Below are 24,209 nucleotides of genomic sequence, written 5' to 3'. Positions count from 1 at the left end.
AAACTGAATACAAAACCCCTACAGTTGAATACGTTGTCTTATATTTATTTGTAATGGTTAATTTCATTTCACCATTGTTTAAGAATGAAACACTGCAATACAAGGTTTGTGTGTGTATTCACTTTTTATACTTTCATTCAGATGTATTTGTTTGTGTTTGTTTCTGTCAGGTGGTGGTGCCCTGTATTGACGTAGGAAAACGGAAGACGATTTCTTTCTGTTTCTCTGCAGCAGGGCCCCAGGGAGCAGGGAGAGCGAAGAAAGATGCCCAAACCTGTAAGTTCCAACACAACTTCACATCATCTTTCATTCATCGTCGTTTTTGTTGTAAATCGTGAACAAAAAAGGCAATAATACCCTGTTTAAATTACACAGTATCAGTCTGTACTTAGTGCTTATACATGTAAAGGAAATTACATAGTGTTTTATTTTGTACTGAGTAACAAGTGTACATTCACTATCACCATAGGCATATTTGTAATGCAGTTACTTGTGCATTTTAGTTTCATAATGCTAGAAAACTTTGTGAAGGATGTGGATGTATGTATGTAAGTGACAAGCTTAGTAGTTACTTCATGTGTAAGAATGTAGCTTTGTTTCTTAAAAGTCTGATCATTTCTTTCATTTCCTTTCTTTCAAATGAATGCGTCCAAAATTTCAATTAAAAAAAAATAATAAATAATAATTTGGTTGTTTCCAAACTTTCTCCAACCACTCAAATGCATATTTTTCATATCAAGTGTAGCCAGGTAAGGTGACTCTGGGCAACCAGCCAAGATGCATTGTGCCTCCCCGGTGAGAGTGGTATTGCAGACCCAGGACACACTAGAAGAGATTATCTCTTAGTTTCCGTGGAAACCCCTTGGGTAGAGAACCTCGATGAGATTTCTGGATAGAGGGAAGTCTGGGCGTCTTTAAATCTGCCTCTGACAGGCAATGACAAATATAGGAATGTCTGGTTTGTTAGTTATTATTGTTATTTTATATATATATATATATATATATACAGTATATATATGATTAAGGTTTTTTTTAATCTTCCTTGTTATACAACATTTGTCTCTTAAATACTTTATTAAGTAATACATTAGTTATTTCGTTTTTCATAGTGTTGTCTATGAAAAATAGATGTTGCGTTGTGGAAACAGTATTTAGTATTTGAGTTACAGTCCTTTGATCTTGAATACCAATGTGAATAATTAATGTGAATGAATAGACTTTTTTTCTTATCCTGTATAGATATTCACATATCCCTTGTTTGGGTATTCATTTTAATTAGGCGACAAGCTAATTAACCAGGTCACCCATCAAGTAGGTCAAGTAGGCTTCACTTTCATTCCATCATCCATCTATGTCAACATTGCTTCAGTCTGTCATACCTTCTACACAAGAGAAAAGTACATGGCTGTTAAGAATTTAGTAAGGCTCAAGTTAGAATTTGAAAGAATATCTCACATATACAGTATCCAGCATCTAAATCGGCTATTGTTCCACACTAAAACAGTCACCTGCAATGCACTTGCTCGTAAATGTATAATTATTGATTCGTTGTACAGTATATGCTGAACTGTATCATGTGAAAGATTCCCTAAATGTAATGTGAAAATATCTGCCACATAAACTGGAGCAGCAGCCACGGCAACGTTAGTTGAACAGTGGTATAACCAGTGGTCCATAAAGTTGCTTTGCAAGGAGGTTAGGGGACATTTTCAAGTTCACTAAGCAAAACTTTAGATCAGTTATCATGGCAACAAATGATGCAGGCAAAACATGCTAGCAAACTCCTGTTTAAAACAAAGCCTCATCTCAAACTTGCTTTATCACCTTGTTGACCTTGCACAATCTTACTAGGTAACATTTACCTCAGTCTGTAAAATCGATAACTATAGCTAGATAGCATTTAAATATCAGGTTTAAAATCCTTGTATCCTGTTCAAACTGGTTGCTAACAGAGATGGTCTGTAGCCAGGAAGAGATTGGGCCAATCCCTGTTCCATCAATTTCATTAATGTGGAATTAGAGCAACCTCATTCCTGGAAAGGGATGTGATGAAAACAAATGGAAAACAATGAAGGTGGGGTTGAATCTGGATAAAGGAAGTCATTGATTGACCACCTCTTGAAACAGACTTTACTGATGGGGTAGTGATCTACTCTATATGTTGACTGCTGAATAGAGAAATTATTTGTTGTAATTGTTTTTTTTAAAGAAACCTTCTTTTAAACCTTTTGAAGATGTCATTATATATATATATATATATATATATATATCAGTGACGTGCGGTGAGGTTCAAGGTTGGTGAGGCACTGACTCCTTTAATGTCAGCTTTACAAGTATATAAACCCAAAAGTGAAGCTTATTCAATTGGCTACTGGTTATTTAATATCTCATCAGCATTCTTCACACACATATGAAGTTTAAAAAATATATTATTTAATTAATAATTTCTCAACAAGTCTATATTGAATTATTGTGATATTTTGTGGGATATTAGTCTACATCCTCTAGATCTATGGCAGTCATCGATCGTGGATAAATATTGATTTATAGCATCATAAACCTGTTATCTTTGACATTGACACAAGAGTCGTAGCTGAAATATTATTTTAATTATCAATTTAGTTATGTATTCAAAATATTTAACCTGCAATATTTAATGATCTGACACCTTTCAATTGGCTGAAAATCGGAATTTGTTTTAAACAATCAATGTACATAGAAAAATAATGAACTAATAAATAATTAAAAAGGATTAGCAAACCCAGATTTAAACAGTATAGAACAGGGGTCTCCAAACCGGTCCTCAAAGGGTCGGGATGGTGCAGGTTTTTGTTCCAACCAATCAAGAGCCCTCCCTTTACCCAATCAGGAGTCTTCAGAGTGTGATCAGTTGACAGTGAGTCAGTCTGGTGTTGCTTGTTTAAGCTGAAACCTCATTGGTTAAACTGTACATGCTTGATCGGTTGGAACAAAAAAACCCTTTGAGGACCGGTTAGGAGACCCCTGGTGCAGAGTATGACCGTGATAGTAAAGTATTACAAGGAAGACGTAACTGATTCAATGCTCTTAATTTAGAAGCCGAGATAGACCCTGCGTTTTGTTGCTTCTGATTGGTTAATACTGCGTCAAGCCTTCCATGATTGGCTAGATTTACGCAAAAGGGAACAATTTATTTATTAAATTAACACTACATTAATTTATGGTGAAAAGATAGATATTGAGTATTAAATGGGTCAATATAAGCGTGAGAAAAACAAATAATATTTTAATTAAGGCCAAAATGTAGTTTTAAAATATTCTATTGTATTTTTCTAAGTCTTATCTCTAGTTTATACGATTTAAATTAAAACTGTTTCTGGTCTTCATTTTATCTGTTGATGAAGTCCTTTCTTTCGCCACACAAACCTCTGTTACTTTTTTGGAAAAGACCACGTTATTTGCTTTAGTTTTAAAAGTGTCTCCGCCTGAATAGAGATGTGAGTGTGTGCCTCAAACTTTGCTTTTTCGCTGCAGTATTGTATTTCAGCGAAACTAAATAAGACCCTTAAAAACATAAAACTTGATGGCTAGACATCCGTCAGACTGTGGAAAACCAATGCAAAGAAGCGTATTTGTGAGCATTCTATTGGCGACATTCAGAGATACGAGTACCGGCGTGCGTCAATTACATGTATTGAAACAGGTTGTGATAGATTGTGCATTGATTTTTTTAATAAAGAAAAACAACAAACAATCATTTAGTATTCAAAGAGTTACCATGGTAACATTTCTTTCCTGATAAATTAACAAAACCAATAAATATTATGCATTCAAACAGTGTTGCGCTGCATTTAAGCATAATAACAAAACAGCTTAGAACATTTGTCTTACAAATGTTCAAATATACATTACATTAGTAGAGATAAAAGGAGAACATTTTTGTCTTAAAACTGTGTAAATAAATAACAAAGCCTTAAACTATTATACATTCAAACATTGCTAAGGATTAGCCTTCAAATATTAAAAATTAATTAATTGACTTTTGTCTGCAGTCCGTGACTCTCTTGCGTCTGCTCAGTTTCCTCCGATTGATTATAAAAAATAAAACAAAAAATTAAGTTCATTTCAAATAACATACAGTAACACCCATTGAGCATCTCATATTGTTACACTAAACAACTTTATTGTCAAATTTAAGTTAACTTAATTTAACTTTAGGTGACCAATTCTTAACAGCCTTCTTAGCGACCAAATGCTCTAGTTCTCAAGCTGTGACAGAGAAATGTTTATCCTCCACTTTTCTAAATAATAAGACAATGTTCAATGTTGTATTGTGCTCATAGCTTTGGACCACTGGTGCAAGTATCATAGGCGAATATTAGACTAGAAAAAAACCCATTCTATTTAATTACGCGTTGTAAAGTTTTCCACAAACATCTGAATAAAAGAGTTAATATTACTACTACGACTAAACTATTAAACATTCAATAATATTTGTGAGTCTAATTGATCCATAAAACAACATTAAACCCACCTGTTTACATGTACACACTACCTCATATGCATATATGTTAACTTATTGCAGAGACTGAAAGAAACGTGAAAAAACAACTTTTGCTGCACCGAACATCATATGAGAACGATACAATGAGGGCGTAGAAATTGTATAACTAAATGAGAAAAAAACACTTCAACTTTAAGTTTTCCACTCCACTGCCACTCCATTAATCTGGGAAATATAACCAATATCTTAAAATTGCCAACCTATAAACTTATATATATATTGTCTTATAACAAGTGGTTTACGGCAATAGACTAAAAAAGGAACTCGCTTTTATTTTCTTTAACATACTGTAATACTTTTCTGAAATGCTTTGTTATTTTCTCGATTCTAGACTCTTTGGTCTGAAGGTTTCATTATTATTATTTATTTTCTGGTTGTTGATGCTGCACTTTGATAGAAAAGACGGATGTTCAAACAAACAATTTAAAAAAAATGCATTTGTTTTCTTTTGTAAAGCTTTAAAGCAGAAAATTGTAAGGAATCAACATTTTTGTGTACAAATCTGCTTTTCCATATGCAGACCTGTAACTGCTTTACATGCTGATAACTTGATTCTAGACAAAACTCTATATCTACACATTTAACATAACCCATCTTATCCACTGATGTTTTTTCAATAACTAGACGAACGTGTACAAAAATATTTTGAACACCTAAATCTAAAATGAAACCTCCATCCAACTGTGTTTTTGATTACCTTTCTAATGTTGTATAGTTATAATTGACTTGTCTAGTAGAAACGGATCATGACCACCACAGGGTAGGGAATAAAAAGGAAAGTAGAGAATATTTGGTGAGGCAGTGACTGGCAGCATCTTTGTTCACATGAACTCCAGGAAAATGACACCTACGCTGACCTCGTGGGGAACTCTAGTTACATTAGTCTGCATACTTTGACTTTAAGCTACCCTGTTAAACATGTCAGGCCTTTCACTGGATGACTCAGTGCATTCATCACACAAAAAAGAAGTGTAACGTAACTGATGAAGAAATGAAGTGGCCCCTCCAGAGCAAACCCCCAACTAAACACTCATGCAGACTGTATCATTATTATTACTTTTATTTAACCATTAAACAAAGCAAATGTTTATATCAGAAGTATCAGTTTTTGTTATGATTACCAGGGCTGCAATGATTAGTTGATGTTTTTGCCAAAAAATGGCACAAGACATATTTTTCCAATAGAGTGAAGCGTCTCACTTACAATCTAGAGTGTAGAGTCACGCATGCCAAATACTGTCTGCCGAGCTGCCGTAGATAAAATTGGCAGAAACCCTCACAGGAGGCATGCTCTAAAAACAACTTTGATATGTACAAATTTGATGTTTGATTAGTAATGGAGGGAATGAAAAATCTATTTAACATGTTTTTTGTATTTGTCTCCATATTGGAGACTCTGTCTTATTTTCATTTGTGTAATGTCAATACAAGGTGATGTTGATGCTGATGTTGAGTGCTTTATTTGATGAATTACAGAAATATTTTGTTACTTTACTGACAACTTCACCATTATTGTATTGCGTGCAATACTGGATAAACGTCCCAAGGTTCCGGGATGTAATGGCAAACGTCTCAACTTAAACTGGTGACCAATGTTGGCTTCCCTTTAAAAAATGACTGAGGTTAACTTTTTGTTCTGAAGGTTCATTTTTCATCAAGAACACATCTTTCTTGTGTTTATTATCATTTGCACATAATAATAGCAACCTTTTGCTAAATATAAAAAATGATCAGAGTAGTCAACTAATACATGTATTTTGGTCAAAATCAGTGACAATTTGTCTATTGAAATAGTAGTTACTTGCAGCCCTATTGAAACAGTTTTACCTGCAAACATGGAATGGTTTTACCTGTTTAAATGATTCACGAAAATGTGCACTCCATCTACAAACTGTCGAAGATTACATTGCCTGTAACTTTTCTCATTGAGTTTCAGCGATGTAATTTGGATAAGATATCAATCGCTCCCATCACAATTTGGAGATTAGTTGGATTAGTTCCAAAAAAGGCTGTGGATTAACCGCTTTCTTTTGCTTAAATCAGTTATTTGATTGCATTGACACTGTTCCTAACAATCAGTTTACCCTGTTCTGTTCATAATTCAAAATTTCACTGTTCCAAAAATGAACTTATTCTTTTTTTCTTTATTTTGCCTCAAGGTAGAATTTTCCAAAATTGTTGCCACAGACTTTATATAACCACAAACGACAATTATCTTAGCAGTTTTACATTGAATGTATGCGTCAGATTTCATTGTCATGTAAAAATTGTAAACATTCATTGTCATTATTGTAAAAACAACACATGCAGTGTATGTGATGCTGAAGAATACAGTGTTGAGGTGTGTTCAGGTATGTTTGTGTTTGAGCAACCAGGAACAAGCTTGACAATAGAGGTAGATTTTAATATAAGCTTGAGGCGTTTTTTATTTTTACACACATGATCCTGCCTGAACCAAACAATGTCATTGACCACTGTAGATTCTTACCGCAGGTTGTTTGTGTGTTATTCTAGGGTGTGAGAGACTTAGTGCATTATTGATTTATCTCCACGGTTTGCACATGTTGCCCCTCCAGCGATTGTGTCCTATGAGGGCTGAGGATTTGTGAAGGGGGAGAGGGTGGAGGGTCTGGTTTGATCAGCAGCAGGGCTTTTAATATTTCAGTGGAGCATTTTCATTTATATAATGGGAATTATCCATGTCACTAACTCTAATTAGAGGGAGGGTGTGAAGTTCAGCCTCCTCTTGGATTATGTCACTGCTTTATTGAAAAGTCTTTGAAAGATACACAGAATCATTATCATAATGTATCAAAATATTCACTGCATATAAAACTGAACATAAAAATGGACCTTATATTCAATTCTCACCGCTGTGTATTTAAAATTTTAAAACATTTTGATTTATTAGGCAATATAGTGCAAGACAACAGTCTCAGTGTTCTCTTGATCTTCATCATGATTATTGTTATCAATGTTTACTGTTAATCCATCGTCAATTTGCTTGAGCCTCTTTTACATTTCACTAAGAGGGAAGAGAGCAGGACAAATGACAGTTGAGGTTTGAACAACATATTAAAGATTATTCCAGAAGAAATATCTTACCAATTTTTATCAATTGCCTTAACAAAGGTCACATACATTATTACCCTTTGATAGAAACATTATTACTTGCTTAGAATCGATTTTAATAATAACAATACAAGAATATATACAGTATGTCCTAACTTTGCCCTAAAAATGATTGAACACACTTGTTCTACCTTGACAGGTCATGCCTGGTTTGATGCCAGGGTGTTGTCCTAGCAAGGTAGACGGTGTAGCCAATTCAAGTGATGCTCGTAGAAGAAGAAAAGGGTGAAGAAGATACATCAAAGAGGACGAGTGAATGAATAAGGTTAAGAGGGTAGTGTTTCTCTGGCTGCCTTCAAAGCCGTCGTTAAACGGCTTAACTCACACAGCTTTTGATTATGGCTGTCTGAGTCGGTTCATATTAGCCACACACATACACACAAATAAACATACACGTCTCAACATGGTCGAGCGTTTATCGAAATGTTGTGAATAACAAGCGGTTTCAACCGTAAACATTACAGCAGAAACTTGCTTGAGTCCTGATCAAAGGCGCAGTGCCATGTTTTCTGGAAAGTAAGCAATGGAGCCTGTTTAAATGACTGTAAATACCATTCACACAATACAAAAGGCCTGTTGAATGTCACAAATGTAACAAATATTTGTTTCTTGAGATATTTATTTACATAAACATTGTCTTGAATGTCAACATAATTTGTTTTACTTGTCAGTCATCATGTGACATACATTACAGTTGTAGACTCCCTCTACTTGTATGGGATGCTGTGTATAAAAGTAAAATATGACTAGAGCTATCATTTTAATCCAACATATGACTAAAAAAATACCTTTTAAAAACCTAAATGGAAGTATAATAATAATGCAACAGCAACCACACACAACAACAACCACAACTGTTTTATTTTAGTTGTCAAATATCAAGTTCCAAATACAGTAATAAAGGTTAAAGCAATTTAAAGCGAGTGCTGTGAACGGTATGTTTAAACATTTGCTTTTCCGGTCTTGTGCACTAGCAGTGCACATTTGCTTAACCTAAATTCATGAAGATAACATGTGACTACAAAGTTCACACTATGAGTTTGGCAAACTAACTTTAACAACTAATACTATTCTAGCGTTAGCTCAAGGATGGACTGCTAGTGTTTTATTTATTCATCTGAATCATCAGATAAACATTCAATGCCAGAAAATGTTGAAGTTTTTAATTGTTATTGCATAATTAAGCTTTGAATGGTGCACTTGAGGAGTAGCAGGAGTGTCAAACCTACATGGGGATCTCCAGATTTAAGGTTTTGGTCTCTCAGTGAAGCCTTTTATAATTTGGTTTTGTAGAAGTCTATTGTTATCTACAAATACAAATAAATACATGTCAATAAACATAAGGCACTCTTTTTGCTTCACTTAACCCTTAGAAGTGCATTACATTCATCTTGATGAGGAAATAGTAAATATTCTTCCTAAATTATGCCATGTTGAATAATAGTTGTTCCTGTGACTAAACATCACGTCTTCTTTCAGACTCATATCTGTCTTTGTTTGTCAGTATTGTTTGCATGTATTTGTGTCGGGTTGCATTTGTCATGCCTGCGGGAAGTTTGTGTTCCAGTCAAGCTCAAATGCAACATATTCACTACTTTAAAAGAGTTTACTTTCATCAGCCTTCTGTTTATTTTGGATTATATTTGTTGCAAGCATTTTTTTTAGCTGGATGCATTTCCCTTCCGTACAGTCTCGGGGGAAGGAGTTGAATCAATTGTATCTGACAATCGTTGACTTTTCTGCTTGGCGCACCATATTTCCTGAAGTATTTCCCAACAGTGTCTTAGGAGGAGACGACTGTCAACTTGTTTGAGTCAAGCCAAAATAATGTAGTAATGAAGGAAAGCCTTCATATGATATCACTTAATGAAGCTAGAATATCAACAAGCATAATTGTTCCATGACAACTCGCTTTAGAACGATAAGAATAGTTTATTAAAAAACAATGGAGAGAAGAAAGGTGATTAAAAATAATTTGAATAGCCTTTATTTAGAGTTGAACAAATAATAAAGAGTAAACGACTACAAAATGATGTTATACTGTATTCTATATGAATAATAATGTTCTTTTTTTGGTTTTAGTCCGACCTCATGGGGGCCACACAAGTCTAATGTCAGTATGTTTTCCATGGCTTTATTGGCCTAATGGATATCGATCCGGTTATCAGCACAGTAGTATGGATAGAAGGGAACTCCCAGTAGTCAAAAATGTATTGCATGAATAATGCATGCAATAATGTGAAGAAAGACTAATGTTATCGACGAACCTTATCATAAAGTAGGCATGCATTACTTTATAAATAACACTATTGAATTGCTTTTAAACTCATCAGGTTTAGCCAACAGCACTTTAAGTCTACGGTGGTTTCTGGCTGTCCAAAAAGGGGAAAAGGGAGTAACTGTCAGCTTACCACAGGGCTAAATTTAGAATAGACAAAAACTAAAACGTGGTCAAATTATTTTAAAAGGTATCATTTGATGTTTTCAAATCATTACAGATGATAATTTGATTTCAAAAAAGTTTATAAATAAGAAGAATACCATGTCTTACAGAAAGTGCAAGGTAAAAGTCAGTATATGTATGATATGTCTTCTCTCGGTGGTTTATAGACATGGCAACAGGTAGATGGCTCACTTCAAAGTAACATGAACAAAACTTAATATGAAGTTTTAAATATGATTTTAATCCTGGCCAGGGTAACAGCATGTCCAAGTCTGTTCTGGATCATTCTTTGTGTCTGGCTCATTCAGCGGTTTCACCCACAGCATTTTCCAACTGTGGCATTGTTGGCACCTTAAAAATCTTCCCCGTCTTAATCTTTTTTTTTATTTTTATGATTACTACTTGAGGATTCGTTCTGTCTTATCCTGCCCTGTACCAGAGATATAAGAAAGGCTTAGGTTTCATCAATTGGTAGGAAGAATGTAATGGCCGCTAAGAAATTTTTTATCTTTACTGGTTTTGTTAGAAGCTCCTTCAATCAGCTGCTCTATTCAAAATGAATATTGTGTTGCCTAGCAACGTTGTTTGAAGCCAGTGACAAACTTGTTGAAATGAAAAGATGTTCCTCTCCACAGAAACATTTTCTTACACTTTTGGGAGAACACCACATTGTTCCCAGGTCAAAGAGGACCCATGGTCACTCTACAGGTTCCTCCATTATTCAATTCAATTCAATTTTATTTAAAGTGTCTTATCATAACAAAGTTATCTCAAGACACTATACAGTTGAAATAAGACTACAGTTGATTAAGGAAAAATAGATCCCAGCAATTCAACAAAGGGCAAGAAACAAAACACTGTACAGTGAGCTGTACAGTGAGCAATGGCGAGGAAAAACTTCCTTTTAGAAGGCAGAAACCTCGAGCGGAACCAGACTCATTGTTGACGGCCTGCCGCTTTGACCGGCTGGGAGGAAGGATGGGGGGGTAGACAGATGGATAAGGAGAGGAGTGAGGGAGGATATAGTGAGAGAAAAGAGGAGAGTGTAGGAGAGTGTAGGAGAGTCCATGGGGGTGCTGGAGAGAACTCGGGATCTGATGACGTGGTGAAGATCCTGGATCAGCAGCAGCTCTGGAGGTGGATCCCTGGATCAGCAGCAGCTCTGGAGGTGGATCCCTGGGGCTCCGGGAGAGAAATAAAAAGGTGTGGGTTTGGGACAAATGTATACAATACACAGGTATACAGACTCCGGTGACGGGTGAAGATATATAGAGGGGAGAGGGGGGGGGGGAGGGCACATACCTAGCACAGCAGGATCCAGACACGGGGGCCCAAGCCGCGGCGGGGGCCCAAGCCGCGGCAGGAACCCGCGGGAGACCAGGACCCGGCAGGCGAGATAACCACCAGAGCCGACCCCAAACACCAGCGAGAAGGCGGACCACCACCGGGGGCGCGAGAGGGCAAGCACAGGCGAGGACGACCGAGGAAGCAAAGAGGGAGAGGCACCAGGCGTAGGCACGGAGGCAGAGGGACAGCCAGAAAAACCAGTCAGGGGATAGAGCCCCGGGGCCAGGCCGGGCCACGGAAGACCCCCAGACCGTTAGGCCGCCACCAAGTCCATAGCAGGGGACCGAGCCAAGGAGATAGGGATCCACCACAGCAGCGGAACCCCCCCAATACCTTGCGGACACGGCCAGTAGCCGGGTCGAGTGCCACCGCATGAGCCCGGGGGAACAATGGCCAGGCACCGGCTCAGGTCCTCCGGTGAGAGTCCCCCGGGTCACAGGGGGGCCACGGTTGTGCGGGCAGGGCGGGGGTAATGGGGCTGCAGCCGTCCGGGAATTATTATTCGGGAATTATCATTATGTCCTGGGACTGTCCTGTCCTCTTTTTGGGGGTACTAGCCAACATTAGTTACCACTTATTAGAGTAAAAACATCAATCTACCGTTCAACCGTGAGTTCCCCCACTGGCTCAGTTCTTCCTTTAGCACAACAGACTTATACAGACATCATGACTGAAGGGACAGGGGACCAATAGACCGTGTTGACGAAATCAGTACCTGGATATTGCTAGAGAACCCACCCCGGGATATCCAGAGAAAAGTGGTCCAATACTTCCTCAATATCCACAAAACACAGGCATACTGATTGAACTGAACTCCCATAAACCTTCAGGAACACTAGTGAGGGTAAAGAGATGGCCGACTGCTATGTCACCTGGATGAAAACCACAATGCCCCTATTCAATAAGAGGTCAGACTATTAACTGGTACCAGCTTAGCTTGACGCTATCTGTGATAGTGGCTAATAAGACTTACTAGCATACTCGTACTACATGTTCTAGTCTGTCCATCAGCCTCCACTGCCATCAAATCTAATCCAGCCCAAAGTATTGATCTGTTAACAGACCACTCTTTACCAGACTGTTTGAAAACATAGAGCTGCAGATCAAATAAAACTACTAGAAAGTCGACCATTGACGTGCAGTTGAGGTTGAGTTGTCCTGGTGACATAAACACCCTAATGGTTAATAATATTATTAGTCATACTGATCTATGTGATATACATTAATATTCTACATTAATAATTCTCACTACACTAATGTTTGATTTAAAATAAAATAAAAGCAGATTTCTAAAAACTTGGTTTTCAATTATACAATACTACCTACTGTATATTTTCTACCTATATAAACTATCATTCCATACATAAACATATACATGCAAATATAAGAACATAAACACACAGTCATGAAGCAAACATTATGTGTACATATGATTGAGCACACAGTGTTGTATACTGAGAATTGTGCTTCCTTGATTTCTAAATGCTCTACTTATAAACATTAAGCACAATCTACAATAAAGATGCTGTGGAGAAAATTGTTGATGCCGTTTATCCTTATCATGCCAGTATCAGTGTCAGTTTCTGACCCCAAATGTCCACTAAATATACTGGAAAATGGCTGTTTGTTAAATATATATTACATAACACTATCTGTTGATCTTTCATAGTTTTCAGGTGAAAACACTTGTGATGAATTGGCTTATCATTAGAGCAAAACTATTTTGAATGTACAGATGTCATAACCTGCCGTTTTTTAATTGTATGGTCAGACCCTGAGTAGGAAAACGTCATGTCTGTAAAAGCCTATTTCTTGCTTTTTTTTTGTAGCTCTTTTCACCTGACACACACATGCCACTCACCCACCCACCCCCTCATGAGTGTGTGCAATGTAGGACACCTATTTCAGTGAGAAAGATCTGAGACAGAGGGAGCAGTTTGAAAGCAAGTAAAGAAAGTGAATATGGACTTCAGTAAAATCAGTGCTTTTATGCTATAATATAACATAAAAAATAATATGAATAATAATATAATATTTATAATATATAATATAATATTATAAAAATATAATAAAATATTTATAATATAATAACATATTTATAATATAATAATATAAACCTTAATTATGTTTATTTATTACAGAACAGTTAGTAAGACCTGAACACCAAAAATACGTTTGTCAATGTTTAAAGCATCTTCGGAACTGTATTTAATCATAATTAGTCATTTGTCCATACAAGTGGCTTTGCCTTATCAAACCTTGAAAACATGACAATCAGACATGAAGTTTGCTTCACATGTCTCACTCAAATGAGGTACCTTGATCATGTAAGTAAGTAAGTAAGTAATATTTATTTATATAGCGCTTTTCGAGACCAGGGTCTTGGGAGCGTCAGGGAACGCTTAAACAATCAAAACAATACTCAAAAAAGTACATACTTTAAAGATCAAGATAATACTGAGAACAACACAGGAGTTCGAGAAATTCAAGGAAAAGCCTGAACAAATAGAAACGTCTTAAGATGTTTCTTAAAGGAGTCTGTCAAGGGCAAAGAGAGAGGAAGATCGTTCCAAAGCTTAGGAGCAACAGCCTGAAAATATTTCTCTCCTCTGGTCCTGAGCCGTGTGCGTGGAACCATAAGTAGATTCTGATCCACAGACCTCAGAGCCCGAGCTGGGGTGTAAGGCTGGATCAGATCAGTGATGTAAGGAGGAGCCTGACCATGAATAGCTCTGAAAGTAAGAACCAGAATTTTAAAGTTGATCCTGAAATAAACTGGAAGCCAGTGAAGAGTTTTAAGGACCGGAGAGATGTGAGTTCTTCTACTTGAGCGGGTCAGAATTTTCGCTGCAGAGTTCTGAATCAACTGCAGACGAGACAGCTCCTTCTTGTTAAGACATGAAAACAAACTGTTGCAATAGTCCAGACGAGAAGAAACAAACGCATGGATTACAAGCTCCAGATCATGTTCCGACAACATTTTCCTAAGTTTAGAGATTTTTCTCAGTTGAAGGAAACAGTTTCTGGTCATTTTTCTGCAATGTCGAACAAGAGACATGTCTTTATCAAATACAACACCCAGGTTTCTCAGGCTCAGTTTGACAGACTGACCTAAGTCACCCGAGTACTGACTCAACCCTGGAATCTTATCATCAGGAGCACTCACCAGTGTTTCAGTTTTGTCCACATTTAGCTGTAAAGTGTTTTCACTCAGCCATTGTTTGATTTCTAGCAAACAATTGACTAAGCTGTTCAGCCTCTGGGGCTCAGTTGGATCAAAAGAACAGTAGAGCTGGATGTCATCAGCAAAAATGTGATAAGAAACATCTGGAAATCTCTGAATGATTTTACCGAGGGGAATCAAGTACAGCAAAAACAATAAAGGACCCAGAACAGAACCTTGAGGGACTCCACACAACAGATCTGCCGATTCAGACCTCATTTGATTGGCAGATACACTAAAACTGCGCCCAGAAAAATAAGATGAGAACCATTCTAACACAGACCCAGACAGTCCCACTTCATCCCTCAGTCTTCTCAGCAGGATCTGGTGATCAACTGTGTCAAAGGCTGAGGACAGATCCAAGAGAACCAGAACAGTGAATTTACCAGAGTCAGCCGACATCATGATGTCACTGGACACTTTCAATAAAGCTGTCTCCGTAGAGTGATGTTTACGGAAGCCAGACTGAAACTTCTCATGGATGTCGCTCTGATCCAGGAACAAAGACAGCTGCTCAGACACCACCTTCTCCAAGATCTTGGACAAGAAAGGGAGCTTAGAAATAGGCCTGAAATTACTGAGGTCAGTTGGGTCTAAGCCTGTTTTTTTGAGCAACGGCTCCACAATGACATGTTTAAATGCATTGGGAAAAACCCCTGTGGAAAGGGAGAGGTTCACCATATTGGTAACCCAGGGGCCAATTACATCAAATACTTTGATAAAAAGCCTACAAGGAAGGACGTCATCTGAGCAAGAGGAGGGTTTCATCTTGTTCACTAGTGCCGAAATATCACCCAAAGATACAGCAGTGAAGGAGGACCAAGAGGAGGAGAGGGGCTCAGAGACAGTAGGGGTTTCAAACAAAGGGGGAGAGATTTTCTCTTTGATAAATTTAATTTTGTCAATGAAAAATCTCAACAATGCATTGCTGTCAGCTTCACAGAAGACAGGCGTGATTTGAGGAGCAGGAGACACGAGAGAATTAATCGTGTCAAACAAAACTTTGGGGTTTTTCCTATTTGCTGCTACCAGTTTTCTGATGTAATCAGATCTAGCAGTTTCTACCATCTCATTGTAAGAAGTCATCAGATCCCTGAGGTGAAGTCTATGCACCTCAAGTTTAGTGGACTTCCAGAGACGCTCAGTCTTTCGACAAAGTCTCTTCAGACTCAGGAGATCTTCATTTGTCCAAGGGCACCGTTTTTTCTGAATTTTCAAGTTCGATTTAACAGGTGCCACTTGATCCAGTATTTCAACACAATGATCAGTGAAACAGTGAATCAAACTGTCCACGTCTGGGCAGTCATCAAAGGAAAGACGGTCAAACATAGCAGAAAAACTGTCTGCAGTATCGGCTGAGATGACACGCCTCTGAGACCTAACTTTCAAAGGCTTAGGTTCAGGGATGAAGTCCAGGTTAAACAATACAAGAGAATGATCACTCAGATGGACATCATGTACAGATACATTAGAAATGTCCAGGCCAAGAGTAAAAACTAAGTCTAAAATGTGGCCTTTTTGATGAGTGGGTTCAGAAACATGTTGCTCAAAATTAAAGGCTTCTGTTAAAGTTAAAAGTTCTTTAGCAGAACAAGATGTGACGTCATCAACATGAAGATTAAAGTCTCCAAGAATAAGGACAGATTCCATTTGAATAATGGAAGATAAGAAGTCACTAAAGTCTTTCAAGAACACCGCTGCCGGACCAGGCGGACGGTAGATTGACACACAATAGAAAGGTCTTGTAGAACCAACCAAGATCATCTGAGATTCAAAAGAAGTGAATTCCTGTGTCTGAATCACTTTGCAAGAACAACTCTCCCTAAAAACAGTAGCAAGACCTCCTCCACGACCAGAGAGGCGAGGCTTCCCCAGGACAGCGCTCCCTACCGGACAGAGTTCGTTCAGATGAATAAACTCTTCCTCTCTCTGCCAAGTCTCAGAAAGACATAATAAATCCAAATTAACTCTTGTGAAAAGATCATTAAGAATAAAGGATTTATTAGTAATGGAGCGAACATTAAGAAGTGCCACATTCAGCACCGATGACGTCACTGACGATGCCGCGTCACTGACAGGCGCGCTGAGCGGGATCTTTTGAAGCGAACAGCGGTTACGTGGGTACCAGCTGTCACTGAAGTTCAACTCGGTAGTAAAAGCCAAATTAAAGAGAGGTAATGAAAAAATCTTACCACCTTTCGTTGAGGTCTGGACAGACGGCAGCGCTGATGTGTCGTCATGCTCTGCAGTGAGAGGAATGTTGATCAAACATCGATGACGTCCGATGACGTCAGAGTTGTTCCGAGCGATCGCGACTGCACGTCTCATCCTGACCTGAACTCCAGACCGACTCGATCGCTTGTGGAAATCGCCCGGTACCCGAGAGATCAAACGATATTCCAAAGAGTCCGAGTCGATGAGAAGCGGAGCCGGAAACATATTCACCGGACGTTGGTAACGGTCGCGGTTATAATCTTCCATCGACTCTCTGATGTTGAAAAGAGCATCACGATCATAGATCCGAGATGCTTGAGACATATCTTTAGTGATATGAGCATAATATCTGGAGCTCACGTTCAAGCAGCCGATCAAAGGCTCACCGGAAGCGGAAGTGTAGATGTGTAGATAATGCACGTGCAGTAATAAATGGCTGATAGGTGAACACATAAACACTGCAGACCGTTTATTGGCACAAGTCACAGCATTGTTTTTTCTGCGTAGGTCTCTTAAGCAAAGACTGACAACTCCAGCTTCAAGATGTTTAAATCCTGGAGCCTTGATTTAACTGTTTATTCTGTTATCAGATATGATACCATTACTCGAGCCTTGAGAATTGGCATAACAGGATATCGATCCGGTTATCAGCACAAGTAATATGGAATATTCGGAAAATAACTTCATCAAGTGATTACACAAACATAGAAAAATAGTCAGGAGCAGCAAGTATGATATAAACTGACACATTTATTTTTAGCCAATTGGTTACATACGTCAGGGACTGACTTGCCTTCTGGTTTAATGGGCAAATGCCTGGTGGGCTGCAGGTTGTGTGGTTCCATCCCCACCTTATTTTATTGAATTTCTAAAATGATTTTGATTTGCTTTTAACAATGCAGCTAATAAGACATGAAAAGATAACTGTGTTGTTGGAATGAGCTTTCTATCAGACACAGAACTGTTCCAATTGTGTAGCTTTGGTAAATAATCTAATACCATATTTGTTTTATTTAGGCTACTTTGTAAACTAGTTTGTGTTTAAGTAAAACTTGCATTTCAATAGTCATTTCTAGCTTGTGTGTTTTCCAACTGCTTTTTACTGCTTATCACTGCCATGTTTACGCTATTTTACTGCATGACTGATGAAGTCCAATGTTGATCAATTTTTAATTCATTTGTTCATATTCAACAAATATTATACTTGTACCCATTATTCAAAATTGGGTACAGAAAACAGGTGAACCGTTTCCACCTCTTTATATGTAGTCCTCAAAAGCTTAGCTCTGATTTTATTTAATTTGTTACTGGAAGAACAAATAATACCAGATCAACCCTAAAATTCAATTTATTTCAATTACTGAGAAGCAGCTTGTCGCAAAACAAGCAAGAAGTGTTTATCTTAATGGGCACTGAGACTCTGTCACACTGTGGTAGAGACAGCATGTTATTTTTTTGAACATGCTCTCTCTTTTGTAGGTGGATAATAGGTGGTCATAGTGGTCATACACACAAATTACCTTTTTTCAGAAGGATTTTAGTAAATACAGTATACCTGTATATGTGGCTTTAATGTATGAAACCTCCTCCTGTGATCATTTTAGCAATTTACTCTTGTTTTACAGATCAATGTCCGCGTCACCACCATGGACGCTGAGCTGGAGTTTGCCATCCACCCAAATACAACAGGCAAACAGCTCTATGACCAGGTAAGAGGTACAACAGGTATTCACTGCACACAGTAGAGAAAGTTTTTAGTTTTATCTATTTGTGGTATTTTCTTTAGCCCACTAAAAAAAGCTCAATTAAAGAAGGAAAAGTGATATTCTTTTTTTTTTTGGCTCATTTTGTCTCTGTCGCGGGATAGACAAAGGTCCATTGTCTAGCCTGCAGAATGTGGTGTAGAGTTGAATGTGTGTGTCTGGAAAGTAAGCTTTCAGTAATGTGAGTAAGACGACAAAAATGAAAGTAAAAGATTATTTTTTCAGGTTTTTGATCTAGTATTTGTGCGTGTTTCTAGATATTATGGCCACAGTCAAATCTCAGGGTTGTGGGAAAATAGCTGCACATGTATGTAGTTTTCCAACCAAATGTGGAGATCTTAACATTTTCTTTCCTTAGTGGCTGTTGTCATTCCCGAATGATCATAGTCATCCACAAATAATCTTGCTTAATGAGGCAGACGTTGGAAAAAACACAAAACGCACTGACATGTAAGCATTTAGTCATCAACAATGATAAAGGACAAGGTCAGGTCCTAGAGGTTGAACTGTACATTTTTGTGTATAAATGTTTTTTTTTAGCATAAACCTGCAAAAACACATGTTATAGTTAAACAATGTTTTTCATATTAAAGTTGAGAAAATATGTTGAAAAAAAATGCTCTGAAAATAATGCAGCTTTGACTACTACAAGATCTTTGTTTTTGATGAGAACATAATAGATCATTCGTACAGGTTGACAGTGACTTCTTTGTCAATATAACTAACAACAAGTATTTGTTGGAGACACCCTGAGCCTATTGAAGGGCACACTATATAACACTAGTATTGCTAGTAAAATAAGAAACCAAAAAGCCTTTAGTGAGAAAACACCGCTAAAACTGAGTAAAATTACCACAAAGTGTCTGTCAGCATTGTCTTCGGAAAACAATTTCCTACATGTCTGTCAACTGTGGCAGCGACGTTGGATCATAGAAGTAGTCCGTGATAGAAGATCTACTGTAAAAGTTGCAATGAGCACAATATTATCCATTTATACAAAAGAGCGACAGTCCGAGATATAGTTTTTTTAATGTCCTGCGTCTTCCTACTTATTTGACATGTCAGAAAAACCTGGGGAAGCATCCAGGAGGCATTATGACGAGGAGACTAAACCACAGAGTGGCTTCTTTTAGTGTCCAGGAACAGTAGCTTCATCCAAGGCTTTTTCAGTACTAAATGTCAGAAGCCAATGAAATCAGTAGTAGACAACTTTAAGTGAATTGTTTATGTGGTCCAGGTGGTGAAGACGGTGGGTCTGAGAGAGATTTGGTTCTTCGGTCTTCAGTACACCGACAGTAAAGGTTACATCACATGGCTCAAGTACAACAAGAAGGTAAAATGACTGAAGTACATTTGTGTTTCTATCACAGGTGTTGGCTCTATTAGTCCTAGTCCTGGAATGTATTTGTCACTAGTTTGCATGTTTAACCATAACACGCTTAAATATATATATTTGTTTAGTATCAAAATGTTCAAGGTATGACCAAAAGTAAATTAACAAGTAAACTCATCAACTTCATCTGTTGTTTTCATTATTTAACTATGATTTCATTTTGAATAAACATGGCTTTCCCAACTCTGTTACGTTCATGTTTAAAAGGTGACACAGCAGGATGTGAAGAAGGAAAATCCACTCCAGTTTAAGTTCAGAGCTCGATTCTTCCCCGAGGACGTGTCTGAAGAACTTATCCAGGAGATCACGCAGAAACTGTTCTTCATGCAGGTACTGCACAGGATATTGTTATTGTGCTTTCAAACGTTCATTCTCATTTTTTCGGCATAGAGTGGTAAAAAATTTGAATGGTTAATATAATTTTAAAGTTAGACTTTTATTAGCTTCCTCATCAAATACCATTGTGGCTGTCTCAAGCGTTGAAATGCCCTCAAATAACTGTGTGCTGTATTACTCCTGTTGGCAGGTAAAGGAAGCCATCCTCAACGATGAGAACTACTGCCCTCCAGAGACGGCTGTGTTGTTGGCATCCTACGCTGTACAGGCCAAATATGGAGACTTCAACAAAGATATTCACAAGCCTGGTTACCTTGCTTCAGACCGCTTGTTGCCACAGAGGTAGACACTTCACTCATGAACACATGTCTACTACTTCACAGCCTACACACATCGTTATGCATGTTTGAACAAGTAACACATGTATGTTGCATATGTTCCTTCATACACACCAGCTAAATGTTTGTAAATGCTTTTTTAACAGCAAGGTCTAAAAATTATCAATTTAAGGTAGCATATGTGAGTGACCCTAGGCATTCCTGCCGATTTTTGCATCCTTGCAAAGGAAAGCGTCCCCATGCAAGAGCATGCATGGCCAACCAGGAAGCACGGCCAGAATAAGGACCGTTAATTCTGACCGTCTTAATGAACTGGTGCTGAAAGACAGTGCCTAAAAAGCTCAGCATCATTTCCAATCCGTCAAAAGATTGACACTTAAGATCAGCAGATGGCGTTATGTAACACAACATACACGCAGTTTAAAAAAGAAACATTTTCATTGCAATATTGCTATGTATATTTATATTTATTTTTATTTTTTTTGTTACGCCGATATTTGTGGAGGGACGGCAAAGAAAGAATTTCATTGCATAGGGAAACGTGTTTCTCGATGTATATGACAATAAACACTTTGAATCTTTGAATCTTTGAATCTTGAATCTTGAAGAAACAGAATAAATTGACATGTTCTCCCAGAAACGTGAAAGTGTAACACACATACTACAAAATTACTAAAAAGGCCAGAAATAATGAAATTAATTTTCAAGAATGAATAGAATTGATAAGAAATCGCCAACCAAGAAACCATGTGCATGAAAAGCATAATGAAGGTTACACAAATGCAAGAAAATGTATACATATATAATGTATATTCTCGGCCTGCAAGAAACACTGAATAATACATAATTTATTATATTTATAATAGATTCTACAAATCTATTGGAAGGTAAGTGATTGTCTTTCATTCATACCATGTGTCATGCAGAGTTCTAGAGCAGCACAAATTGACAAAAGAGCAGTGGGAGGACAGAATACAGACGTGGCATGAGGAACACAGGAGCTTGCTCAGGTGAGAAGTACTTGAAGATCCTGAGCTGGGCATCTCAAGACTGATGATGATGATGTGTGTATGCAGGGAGGATGCAATGATGGAGTACCTAAAGATTGCTCAGGACCTGGAGATGTATGGCGTCAACTATTTTGAAATCAAAAACAAGAAAGGGACAGAACTGTGGCTTGGGGTGGACGCGCTCGGTCTCAACATCTACGAACATGGAGACAAGTAAACAACATTTTTCATTATCTTTAAAGAAAAGATAAAGATGTATTTCCTATTGCAAATAAAATACTTGTACCATAGCTACGTATATAGATTTTTCAATTTTCAATATTGATGAATAGAAAACGTGTTTAGGAATGTGAATTGGGTTAAAATAATGATTGGAAATGATAGTGCAGCTCTTGCCAGTCCACGTTTCTCATTTAGAATAAGGTGGCTACCCCTATTTATCCAGACCATAGTCCTGGTGGGGGAGTTCAAGTTTCTTGGGGTGGTATCTTGTTCACAAGTGTAGGAGAAATGGATTGTGAGATGGACAGGTGGCGTCAGCAGTAATGAGGACACTGCACCAATTCATGGAGGTAAGAAAAGAGCTAAGCCAAAATGCAAAGCTCAGATGATCCATACCAATTTATAATGACAATTATTGTGAACTCTAATACTTCTGTTTAAACTAACATTTTGATTGACAGGTGGCAAGTCAAAAGTGACTTGTATAAAGCAACAGGCTCTCTTTGATGTTTGCTTCATCTCACATATGTATAACCTTCTTCTTAGGTTGTCACCAAAGATTGGCTTTCCCTGGAGTGAGATACGAAACATTTCCTTCAGTGACAAGAAGTTTGTCATCAAGCCAATCGACAAGAAAGCTCCAGTGAGTTCTGCATGAGATGTGGTCGCTCACAAAGTGTTTCTCATGCTTAGGGTCTTGTGTGTGAGCGCAGGACTTTGTTTTCTATGCCCCTCGACTACGCATAAACAAGCGCATCCTGGCTTTGTGCATGGGGAACCATGAACTGTACATGAAGAGGAGGAAGCCCGACACCATCGAGGTGCAGCAGATGAAGGCTCAGGCCAGAGAGGAGAAGCACCATAAACAGATGGAGAGGTACATGAGCATGCTCAGTGTTGATGGTTAAATAGCTTTGTCAAATTTGGCTTGATGTTGGACAGTTTGGTCAGCTACAACTAACTGATTCAGGGATCAGCAAAGATATTCTTCAATCCTACCCGTCGCATATGCTTGTATCAAAATAAGACATGATGCTCTGAACTGACAATTTCTCTTTGTTATTCTTTCTTTACTTCACTTCACCTACTATATTTCATTTTCAGGCCTAAAAGAATAAAAAACTCCCATCTTTATTAAATTATTCTAATTAAGAGAATTCCTCAACTATAGTTATTGTCATTTACATTCATGATAATGGCAAATGAAAAGCTTAATTTATACTATAAGTTCATAAAGTTGTTTTAAATAGATGTAGTTCTACTCGTTTACATTCTGCTGCGTTAAGACTTCTCTCGAGTGTTGTTGCAACCTTTAGTTTCCAGCAGCAGGTAGAAATATTGTTGTATTATTTTTTCTAAATCATTAGGAAATACAAATAAAACACTGGTTCTATAAAAATTACAAATTTTACGAGTTTTGTATCAAGTATTTTTTCCAGAATAATCAATGTCCCCTTCAGAGTGACTGCTTGAATGAACTTGTGTCTTGTCTGATCTTGTGCTTGAACTGACTTGACCAACACAAAGATAGATTTTACAAGGACAACTTGCCATCAGAAACAACAATGCTAGTGATACAGTTGGATGAATATTGTTTTCAAAAGTGATGCACTAACGATGACTGTAATTAATTCATTTCAATTCATGTATTGTATAATGAGCAAACGGTTCCTGATGTCAAGGACACAAAGGTGAAGCGTGATCTAGTGAGGGATGTACTCTGTCTGACCATTTTGTGCTTCTGCTCTGTCAGAGCTCAGCTGGAAAACGAGAAGAAGAAGCGAGAGCATGCGGAGAAAGAGAAGGAGCTGATTGAGAGGGAGAAGAATGAGCTCATCGAGAGGCTGAGACAGATCGAGGAACAGACACAGAGGGCACAGAAAGGTCAGTGGCTAGCATAGGTCACTCAGTGTGACTTACAATTTTTCCACAGAAACTGAAGCTGTAAAGTTAATCCGTCTGGATCACCTGTTTTTTTCTCTCCATAACAAAACATTTAGTGGATCAAATACATAAGACATGCTAACGTATGGAATCCGATCAACAGAGCTGGAAGAACAGACCCGTCGAGCTCTGGACCTGGAACAGGAGAGGAGGCGAGCGAAAGAAGAAGCAGAACGACTGGAGAAGGAGAGACAAGCTGCGGAGGAGGCTAAAGCAGCCCTGGCTCAGCAGGCCGCTGACCAGATGAAGACACAGGAGCAACTGGTGAATAATGATAACCAATAAAAGTTTCAAATGCATA

At 37.9% G+C, this 24,209-nt stretch overlaps 1 protein-coding gene across 1 annotated transcript in view; it reads left to right on the top strand.

Annotated features, from left to right (window-relative positions):
• The window catches only part of LOC148068825 (radixin), a 32,512-nt gene that overhangs the window by 5,694 nt on the left and 2,609 nt on the right, over window positions 1-24,209 (top strand). The window contains exons 2-12 of the mRNA XM_087804855.1: window positions 171-276; window positions 18,528-18,611; window positions 19,903-19,998; window positions 20,266-20,388; window positions 20,585-20,736; window positions 21,659-21,742; window positions 21,809-21,955; window positions 22,511-22,607; window positions 22,678-22,841; window positions 23,718-23,848; window positions 24,012-24,172. Of these exons, the coding sequence (XP_087660981.1) occupies window positions 265-276; window positions 18,528-18,611; window positions 19,903-19,998; window positions 20,266-20,388; window positions 20,585-20,736; window positions 21,659-21,742; window positions 21,809-21,955; window positions 22,511-22,607; window positions 22,678-22,841; window positions 23,718-23,848; window positions 24,012-24,172 (1,251 nt within the window). The 5' untranslated portion in view covers window positions 171-264. The remainder of the gene's footprint in view (window positions 1-170; window positions 277-18,527; window positions 18,612-19,902; window positions 19,999-20,265; window positions 20,389-20,584; window positions 20,737-21,658; window positions 21,743-21,808; window positions 21,956-22,510; window positions 22,608-22,677; window positions 22,842-23,717; window positions 23,849-24,011; window positions 24,173-24,209) is intronic.

This window comes from Callionymus lyra, chromosome 12, assembly GCF_982586985.1.
Source record: "Callionymus lyra chromosome 12, fCalLyr1.hap1.1, whole genome shotgun sequence".
NCBI lineage: Eukaryota > Metazoa > Chordata > Actinopteri > Syngnathiformes > Callionymidae > Callionymus > Callionymus lyra.
The sequence above is the reverse complement of the archived record's forward strand: the minus strand, read 5'-3'. Positions and strand labels throughout refer to the sequence as shown.